We start from the raw sequence: 10,981 nt of genomic DNA on the forward strand, positions 1-10,981 counted from the left end.
CTAATATATAGTTATGAATATATAGTTAGAAATAATTTTAAATTGTTCAAACCTGAGGGGGAAAAAGAGTTTCACAAAATTAATAATATTCATTTTATTTATAAATATAAATTTAGATTTAAAGTATACAATAAAATAAAATATAAAATAAAATAAGTATACACACTATGTAAAAGTGCTATTTTGTGAAATGTTTGAGCACAATATACACTGTTTGTTTATTATTAATAATAATAATAAAATAATAATAATAATTACTATTTTTATCATAATTAAGTAAATAATAAATAAATAGTTAAATAATAGTGCGTGTATATATATATATATATATAATTTTGTAAATGTGGAAAAGTGCTATCAAGCAGCAAAGAGAGTGTCCAGTGTTTGAGGCTGATATGCTCTGTGCTGTATGTTGATGGTGTTAGCATTAGCACATACTCTTGTTGTCCAGCTGTGCTCGGTACTTGGTGAAGCCCTTCAGCCGGACTCTCTGACCGAGCAGATCCAGGAACTCGTCCAGCGCCGGGCTGGCGTTCTCATTATTGTACATCTCCTCCTCTGTGCTCTGCCCCGCTTTACAGTACAGGACGCCCACTTTGTGCTGGAAACTCAGCTGCAACGCAATCAAACACAGATTACATTTCATTCTCGAGGTCAATAAGTGCTACAGAGGCTACTTCCTTCTTTAAAGAGGGATTGTGGGTAATTCAAACAGTTTAAAACCAATCAGTCAGGCACGTAAACAGATGAAGTCATGAATGAAACGGTCATCTCTGCATTCATCAGGCAGCTGCGTGTTTATTTTCACACGAGTCCATTCAGAAGAGCTCAGTCTGTGATATAAACATCACTTCAGCAGGTAGAACAAGGACTACAAATTCATGCGGATTTAATCATCACTATGGAAATTACGTTGATAAACTCAACAACAGCCGAGTGGAAAACCTGCGTCTGTGGGATTGTCATGTTTCACCTGTGAAATTACAGGTGAAATGTTTCATTTAACTTTGAAATAATTATCGCTTCCAAACAGGTTTCTCAAACTACTACTACATGCACACACACACACATATGTACTGTATGTATGTATGTGTGTGTGTGTGTGTTTTCCTTTGGAAACATACATGTTCTTGTTTAGATTGAGGCAGTGTTATTTTAGTTATTTAATTATGTACTTATGCACTTTTATAATATTTTGAATTTACTTTTATTTTCATATTCCAGTTTTAATTTTAATTTTAGATTAAATCATTACATTTTATTGTGGATTTTTTATATTTCTAAATTCTAATTAAGAATTATTAAATTATTATTCTTTTCATTTATTTTTTTTTACAAATTATTATTTTAATTGAAATTAAATATTTCAGTTTTCCCAGTTAAATCTCATTAAAAATTGTAATACTTAAACGTATTCCAGTTAGTTGCCAAAGCAGCATTTAAAAAAAAAATGGTCATTTAATATTTATATTTTATTTAAACTAACTAAAAATAAATAAAATCTAAATAATGATAACAACACTAAGCAAATAAATGAGATATATTCTGCTTGCTTTGCTGTGTTATATCTATAAAATAAAATCTACTTGTATAGAATAAGCAGAACAATCTGCAAAATGAGACAAAAAATATTTAACATCAAAAACAGTGCAGTGCTTAAACTATAACAATAATAATAACAATAATAAAACCATTATTATTATTATTATTATTATTTAAGAAATTGCATACACATACACTTTTTTGTAAGAGAAAAAGTAAATGCTATTTTGTAAAGTGAGCACAATACACTCCAAAAAAAATCATTTTTTTGGGTTATTTTTTCAGTGTTTGGGTAGTTTTTGTGTTACCCAGCTCCTGGGTCAAATGTAACAACCCAGTGTTTGGGTTGTTTTGCAGCTCCTGGGTCAGACATAACAACCCAATGTTTGGGTAGTTTTAGTGTTACTCAGATCCAGGGTGTTAGCAGTTCCCCGCCGAACACGACTCCAGCTCAGGCACGAGAACCAGCGCCGTTGCGGTGGAAACAGAATAACAGAGACTGGTCGATTACACGTGAATTACTTCGGTTTAATGTTGAATTAATAATAAAAACAAACAAACCAGCCTGAGGTGGTTTGCTGGTCTAGTTTAAGCTAGTTTAGCTGACAAAGTGCTCAAACCGCTCTAAAACCATCAAAAGAGTGGGTTAAGATAAGCAAACCACCTGTTTTCCTCACTTCAACATTAATGATTCCAATCAGTCTCTTGAATTTCCCACATTTCATTTGATCAGAAGTGAGCTGTGACAGAAATACAGCTTACAGTTACTAGAAAACAGCAGCAATCAGTCACAATCCAGCACTGAGTCGTGATGAACGATTAAAAAACAGCCAAACGCTCCTCCTTACGCAAGCGTAACCCAGTTGTGATGCGCCGAGCGCGGCTGATGAGGCAGGAGTCAGACTCCGCTCTCTTACGAGGGTCAAGTATTCCCAGCGTGCATCCATACTGTTGTCATGGCGACCTCGCACTCGGAAACCTAGGAACAGCCAGTGACTTCCACGGTGTCTACTCGAGCAACGCTAATGCAGTCCAGAGGAGATGCCCTCCTTGGCTTCAGGAAGGACACACACACACTCACACACACACACACACACACACACACATACACAGGGATGAGTGCAGTGAACTGGAGTTATAAAAGAGGCAAATGACGACATCCAAACTGCTGACACATTCTGAATGGGTTGATATACGGTCAACAGGCAGATTTTAGACAAAGAAAACGGTGAGAAGACATAAAATGCTTGCAGGAGTCAGAAACACAGAGGGGCAAATATAACGTGAGCAGTCACATGAGCCAACAGCACTTCCTCTTGACGGTTTACATCTCAACAGAATCAAATAGTCAAAAGTTCTGTTATAAACCCTAGTGAGCTGCCTACCTAAGAAATAATATTTAATAATATTTTTAAGTAATATAATACATTTAAAAAGTAAAAATTATTTATTAAATTTTTTTAAATAGATTTGTTTTTTATATATTTCATACATATTTTACACTTTTGCAGGTTTTCTTTTACAGATAAAATGAGGCAAAAAAGAGATTTAACTCGAACTAAAAGTCAAAAATTATTAAATGCCTATGAGAAGGATGCAATACTAATGCAATACTAAGTTAAGTCATGACCATTGGACAGCGAAATGCTCATTGGGTCAGCAGGGTCAGAAAAAACAGGTGGAGAAGAAAAGAGACATGTTAACTGCAAAAGAATTAAATAATTATTAGGCACGTTGATATTCTGAAAAAAATTTTTCCAAGCACATTTTACCAATTCCAAACCACATCAATCTTAATAACTACTATTAATTTTGCATTTGATCATTTATAAGTGATATATAATTGTCCATGAAGGCTGGAAGTGAAAAACTCCTTATTAAGCAGGTTTTCGAATTGGGTGTGAAACCACCAGGAACCCTTTAGTCTCCAGCACCACCATTTTCCAGAACTGCAACCTACCTGGAGTCTCCAGAAGACAAGGTGTCTGGTTCTCAGAGACTTTGCTTGGGTAAAAAATCCTAAAAAATGACCCTCACTTAATAAAAATAACATGCTGAAGTGTTGTGAAATACATAAAGATTTTTATAGGCTATATGGACAGATGAGTTGAGAGTGACTCTTGAAGGACCAGCATCACATCCTCTTGTACCACTCTTTCAAGAATTGATCTTCCAGAATCTGGCAGTAAGTTTTGGGAGCTAATTTTTATGCCCAGTTCAGGCTACACGATTTTAGCCCGATTTTGCCACGATTTGCTTGACGTAGGGTGTCGTGGGGATTCGTAAACGACAATGGGCGCCGTGAACGACAATTCCATCGTTTCAGCTCGTGTAGTGTCATAGTGGACGACAACCGAATCCGCGTCTGCGATGCTTCACGAAATCACGACAGAAAGACTAGCATGTTTGATTTTTTTTTCGTCGTCCACGACGAGTTCCGTCACATTGGTGACGTTGACCAATAGCAGCACAGAAGCTCTTTCATACACAGGTTTCAAACATGGCGAAACGAAAGAGAGATGATGGTGCTGCTAGGTGGAAGGAATTATGAGATGGAGGAAAGGTTCGTGGAGCTGTGGCAACAGTACTCCTGCCTGTATGATGTGTCATCGAGGGACTACCACGACAAAACAAAGAAAGAAAAATGCTGGCGAACTATAGCGGAAGCGCTTCAGCAATGTTTACACTCTTGTTTTCGGAAGTCAGTCGCTAGTTCCGCCTTCTCGATGACATCACGCACATCGTTAAAGACGGCACGCGATGAATGGTCTTGAGTGTCCAGAATTACAAGGTGTCTGGTTCTCAGAGACTTTGCTTGGGTAAAAAATCCTAAAAAATGACCCTCACTTAATAAAAATAACATGCTGAAGTGTTGTGAAATACATAAAGATTTTTATAGGCTATATGGACAGATGAGTTGAGAGTGACTCTTGAAGGACCAGCATCACATCCTCTTGTACCACTCTTTCAAGAATTGATCTTCCAGAATCTGGCAGTAAGTTTTGGGAGCTAATTTTTATGCCCAGTTCAGGCTACACGATTTTAGCCCGATTTTGCCACGATTTGCTTGACGTAGGGTGTTGTGGGGATCCGTGAACGACAATTCCATCGTTTCAGCTCGTGTAGTGTCATAGTGGACGACAACCGAATCCGCGTCTGCGATGCTTCACGAAATCACGACAGAAAGACTAGCATGTTTGATTTTTTTTTCGTCGTCCACGACGAGTTCCGTCACATTGGTGACGTTGACCAATAGCAGCACAGAAGCTCTTTCATACACAGGTTTCAAACATGGCGAAACGAAAGAGAGATGATGGTGCTGCTAGGTGGAAGGAATTATGAGATGGAGGAAAGGTTCGTGGAGCTGTGGCAACAGTACTCCTGCCTGTATGATGTGTCATCGAGGGACTACCACGACAGAACAAAGAAAGAAAAATGCTGGCGAACTATAGCGGAAGCGCTTCAGCAATGTTTACACTCTTGTTTTCGGAAGTCAGTCGCTAGTTCCGCCTTCTCGATGACATCACGCGCATCGTTAAAGACTGCACGCGATGAATGGTCAGGAAGCAACGTGTAGTCTGACATGTTTCTTGTCCACGACACGACAAGATTTTAGGAGTCAAAATCGTGTAATCTGACACAGTGACTATCGTGACCGACAAAAATATCGTGTAGTCTGAACCCGGCATTAGTCCATCTCTGCAAGACAGACTTTTCAGGATAGGAGATGGACTAAAAAGGAGCTCCCAAAACTTACTGCCAGATTTTTCTAAAAGTAAAAGTAATCGAAACTAAAATTCAGAACCTCTAACGGTCATAATTTTCCCATGTCGGTTATTTCGTTTTTTAAATCCTGTTAATACATTCCCCTTAAAAACATACTACTGTGTGTGTAGTTGGCGCTATACGGGCGTGTATGACATTTTTCCTGAACGCTGCATCTCACGTTTTTAGACGTGAAGACATGTTCTGTGTGAATGGCCAGTAAGAACCTAGAGTAAATATTTGCGCATATAGAGGGACAGGATGATCACATGCAACAGCGATCAGGAGTCAGATTCACATCTATAACGTTATGAGCACACAGCCCTGTCCAAGCCCTGCTCTTGCTCTTAATCAGCAGTGTTCTGTTTACATCTTTGCACATGGCATTATTTCAAATATTTAGTATAAAATACATTATAATTTTTTTGCTTAACTTCATGGTTTGTCTTAAATGCTACTAAAGTTGGATGGAAAAACGAATGACATCTTCACTTCCAGACCCTACTGTTGCATTTAGCTGCAGAAGTTTTGTTTCTGCTAAGCCTCCACTGATTCTGTCGTCCCATGAGGAATCACGGTCACACACGAGTATGAGAGGAAAAAGGGACGGGAAATGGAATGAAAGGCTTCACTTCTCCTTATCTGTCACCATCGAGTGAGCAGCAAACTGTCCCGCAGCAGCCTGAGGTAAGGCTCTTTTGTACGCGCGGGTGGCAGACTGGGGGTCATTAGCACATTATGTGACATAGGTGTTGTTTTTCACACCTGCTTCCCCAGAGGCAGCGATGAAGACCCCCGTTCATCTCCACACAGCCTTTCCTTAAAGGCAAAGCCTGTAATTTTAGTGCCACTACAAAATCGCAAAATAACTAGATACAATTTCTGCAGGAAATTAGAGTGGTTTGTGCCAAAACTTGACGTCTAAATTATAAACACCAGTACAAATAACACATATCAGGTCTGTTCTAATTGATAGCATTTCGACACTCGTTACCCAGACTCCCCTGCTTCGCTGTAACGTGCATGACTAAATGCACAGGAGTTTCCTGTTCGACTGACTCAGATGGGATCCCACGCAGGGTCTACGCTAAAACACAACTCTTTTGGGACGAACCCTTACACGCTTCTGCAGAGAAACATGAACCTGAGATCAATAAAGTGCATTTTATGCAGTAATGGAATGTTATTTCTTTCTGTTTTTGTCTCTTGTGTGAGAGACTTAACACCCTGGGGATTTTTCTTACGACGTCTCGACAATAAAAATGAAATAAAAGATTCACAGTACACGTGGCAATGTGAATCCACAGTCTGACATTCATATCACAGGGAAATACTAAGACATAGTGTTCAAAAGTTTGGGCTTGGTAAGATTGTTTTGTGTTTTTGAAAGAAGTCTCTTATGCTCAGTAATGCTGCATTAATTTGATTTAAAAAATACAGTTAAAGCAGTAAAATTGTGATATAATATTAAAATTTAGAAAAAGTGTTTTCTATGTGAATATCTGTTAGAATGTAATTTATTCCTGTGATGTAAAGCTGAATTTTCAGCATCATTACTCCAGTCTTCAGTGTCACATGATCCTTCAGAAATCAATCTAATATGCTGATTTGCTGCTCAAGAAGCATTTCTGATTATTATCAATGTTGAAAACAGTTGTGCCGCCTAATATTTTTGTGGAAAGCATGATAGATTTTATATTTCAGGTTTCTTTGATGAATAGAAAATTCAAAAGAACAGCATTTATTTGAAATAGAAATCTTTTGTAACATTATAATGTCTTTACTGTCACTTTTGATCAATTTAATGCATCCTTGCTAAACAAAAGTATTAATTTCTTTTAAAAAAAAACAAAAACAAGAATATAACCAGACAAAAAGAAATTACTGGGCTTTCCATTCATATGACACAAGGTCTATATTTAGCACTAAAGAAATCTTCAAGAAACACTTCTCTTTAAAGACGATTATGAAGCATTATTGAGAGGGCGGGAATGGAACGTCTCTATGTATGAAATAAAATTTAATTCCGGATATATGCCAACCTCATTCACACTTCCACTCAAAGTTGGGAAATCAATGGGCGACTGGAGCTGTTATTGATCGACCCTTAACATCATATTGGCTGATTCTGAAAGCCTGTGGACATGGGAAAAACAGCTCGACATCCGGTGTTTCTGAGACCAATTGCAAGGTGATTTTTAGTCACATGACCATGCATTATTTGTATGAACACTTTCTGTACTCTTGTGTTGCAGATATATTTGGATTGTGAGAAACGGTTACTTCACTTATTCTTTAGGCGTCTTTACACAGCGAGTTAAGGCTGCTTAAAATGTAGTCTAAAGATGCAATGCTGCATTAAAGTCAGACTAAATTATGCCTGTTCTGATCAACAAAGTATACAGTATATCAAAGCATATGTTAAAATTTTTTAAAAATGTTCAAGAATCAGTCAATGAAAAACTCATATTGATAGACCACTACCCTGAACATTACAACAATAAATGCTGCTTATCGTTAAAAAAAAAAAACATCAGCAAAAGCACTTTAATAAAAGACACCATGCATTAGGGCCGCACGATTAATCTAAATAAAACCATAATTGCACATTCATAATGAAATGACTTAGTGCAAGTACAACAATGGCAAAGGCTGCAATTGAATTAAATAAATATATGCTCCCTGCGGTTTTCCATCAAAATAAAAGTTTGATGGTTAAACGTTGGAAAATGAGGAAATTAAGACAGCCATAAATATTAGTATTTTATTTTTCAGTTATAATGTGAAATTAAAATTATAATTTTTTTTAATACTCTTTTTATTTTACAGTGAAATATTACAATAGCAATATTTCTTATTTTAGTTTGTATTAATTATTATTATTATTATTGTTATTAATAATAATAATAAATGTATGCTCTCTGCGGTTTAATGTTGGAAATTGAGGAAATTAAGACAGACATAAATATTTGTATTTAACAGATATAATGTAAAATACAATTATTATTAAATTTTCTTAAATACTCTATTATTATTTTACAGTGAAATATCACAATAGCAATTATTTCTTATTTTATTTATTGTAGTTTTATTTAATATGATTAGTAGTAGCAGTATAGTATTAGTAGTAGTAGTAGTAGCAATAATAATAATAATAATAATGTGTTTTTCATTGATTTTATTATCTTATCTTTTATGATTTTATTGATCGTATTATTTAATATTAGTTATTATTATTATTTTATAGACATATTAATATATATTCACCAAATTTTGGTAAAATTGTGCAGCTTTACAGTACAAACAAGCACAACGTGTTTGTGAATGTGTGTCTGTTTTTAAATGTCGCTTGAAAACATACCTGTATAGATGTGCTTTTAATATTTTGTGATGTTTTTTGTGTATTTTTGGGTTTGATCTTTTTTTGCTTTATCATATATTGTACATAGCTCTTCATAAATGTATCTTTTATGATTGTGTTTTTATATTGTGTAAAGCACTTTGTGCTTTGTAGCTTTAAAAGTGCTGTATAAATACAATTTTACTTACAACAAACTTGGAATTATTTTAAATTTCAGTAAAAAAATTTTTTTGCAATTTTTATATGAAAAATCACAATTCGATTTTTTCCCCAAATCGTGCAGTCCTAATATGCATATCAGAATATCGTTTTCTCATCAAATTGTATTTGAGCTCTTTAATACACACCCCCTGCTCGTCCAGTTTGAGGAGCTGCTCTGGGACTCTGGGTGAGCTGATGGCCAGTCGGAGACACTGGATGTTCAGCTCAGGAACCACGTACTCCAGCACCTCCTTCAGCGGGAGACCGCGGGCCGTCCCGTGCCTCGCCGTGGAGGGCACAGCGTCCTCCAGAATCGCCCCGCGCAGGGTAGTTAACTGAGAGAACGAGAGAGCAGAGCTGTTAGTACAGGAATCGAACAGCGCATGTATTACACATGCATTAAACAGCAAGGACATTTTCCTGCCTCAAACTATCAAAATCTTATGACAAGGCAGTGGATTTTTACTAGTCTGCTCAATATATATCAAACGAGTGTTTGACCTAAAGTACTAAATCCTGTCAGTCTATGAGAAAACTCAATACTTTCAATAAAAAAATACATGGATCCATTGGGATATTAAGTTATTGGCAATGAAATTCTCCCTCCCTGCAGGAGATTTGAGGGCTCGCTCTTTTCTGGAAGGAAGAAATTGAGTCTCGACCCATTTATCTGCACTTTCACTTATAAAGTAAAAGCCTTTTATGCTGAATGCTGATATGAAGCACTAGCATCTCTTTAAAGGCTCATTCTGAGGTCTTGATTCATGCGAGTATCTATGCTTCATAATTCAGATTAAGTGTGCCATCAGAAGCTAAAGATCAAAGCCTGAGGATTAATGCAACAACACATTTGATAAGAGAGAGGAACTGATGCAGACAATATCTGCATTTACTGTCCTCGATAATTATAATAATAATATTTCACCTCATAAAAAAGGAAAAATACATATTTTTTGCATAAAGAAAATGAATTTCATTTTAGGTCTATTGCGATTATTTTTATTAAAATTAAATTTCTTTAAAGATCATCCATCCTAAAAAAAAATAAAAATAATTATATTATTCTTAGAATTATTCTAATATTTTTATTATTTATAATTTAAAAAATGAAGTTAATTTTAGGACCATTATGATTTTTGCATTGTGACTTTATTTTCACGACAATTAAGATCATCTTTCCAAACATTAAACAAACAAACAAATAAATATTTCACCTCATGAAAAGGAAACAAGGTCATTTATTTTTCATAAAGATAATTAAGTTCAACTTAGGTCTAATAACATTATTTTCATTAATTAAATGCCATTAAAGAGAATCCATCCTAAAATTTTAGGACCATTAAAATGTTTGCATTGTGACATTTTTGCATTGTAAGTAAATAAATAAATCAATATTTGCTAATATTTTCATTATTTGGACAGAATTTTTTTTTTTTTGAATAATAATAATAATAATCATCATCATCGTCAAAATGATCATTTAGAAAATGAAGCTTATTTTAGGACCATTAAGATTTTTGCATTGTGACATTATTTTCAGGACAATCGATGATCAAATGATCATCTGTTCCAAACAAACAAACAAACAAACAAATAAATAAATAAATAAATAAGGTCATACATTTATTTTATTTGGTAGTAACTTAATTTAAAATACGTTCTAAATTATTTTTCTTTTGACTCTTTTGATTTTAGAATAAAATATGAAATGATTTTGATAGGCTTCTTACTAAACTAAACTAAACAAATTTTAGGACCATTAAGATTTTTGCATTGTGACATTATTTTCATGACAATTGATAATCAAATGATCATCTGTTCCAAACAACAAAGAAACGTTTAAAATAAATTATTTAATTGATAGCAACTTAATTTTAAATACTTTATAAATTATTTTCTCTATTGATTTTGGAATAAAATATGACATGCTCTTGATAGGCTTCATGAAATGAAATATAAAATATAAAATTAAATTAAATATGGATTATTTTAATTCTGCATTATAGGACTGTCAAAATGGCTGAAAAACTAAATTCGAATTTTGTACTTAAATATTATCAAAATTCGAATTATATTCGAATTTAAAATGCATAATTTCAGTTAGGGTGAAGA

General features: G+C 34.8%; 1 protein-coding gene across 1 annotated transcript in view; it reads right to left on the reverse strand.

Moving 5' to 3' along the window:
- LOC107728329 (signal-induced proliferation-associated 1-like protein 2) overlaps positions 1–9,204 on the reverse strand; it is a gene marked incomplete at its 5' end in the record, with an annotated part of 84,016 nt that extends 74,812 nt beyond the window's left edge. Inside the window, 2 exons of the mRNA XM_016538462.1 lie at positions 439–613; positions 9,016–9,204. Coding sequence (XP_016393948.1) covers positions 439–613; positions 9,016–9,204 — 364 coding nt within the window. The remainder of the gene's footprint in view (positions 1–438; positions 614–9,015) is intronic.
- Positions 9,205–10,981: the final 1,777 nt, after the last annotated feature.

This window comes from Sinocyclocheilus rhinocerous, unplaced genomic scaffold, assembly GCF_001515625.1.
Source record: "Sinocyclocheilus rhinocerous isolate Xijiao unplaced genomic scaffold, SAMN03320098_v1.1 scaffold247, whole genome shotgun sequence".
NCBI lineage: Eukaryota > Metazoa > Chordata > Actinopteri > Cypriniformes > Cyprinidae > Sinocyclocheilus > Sinocyclocheilus rhinocerous.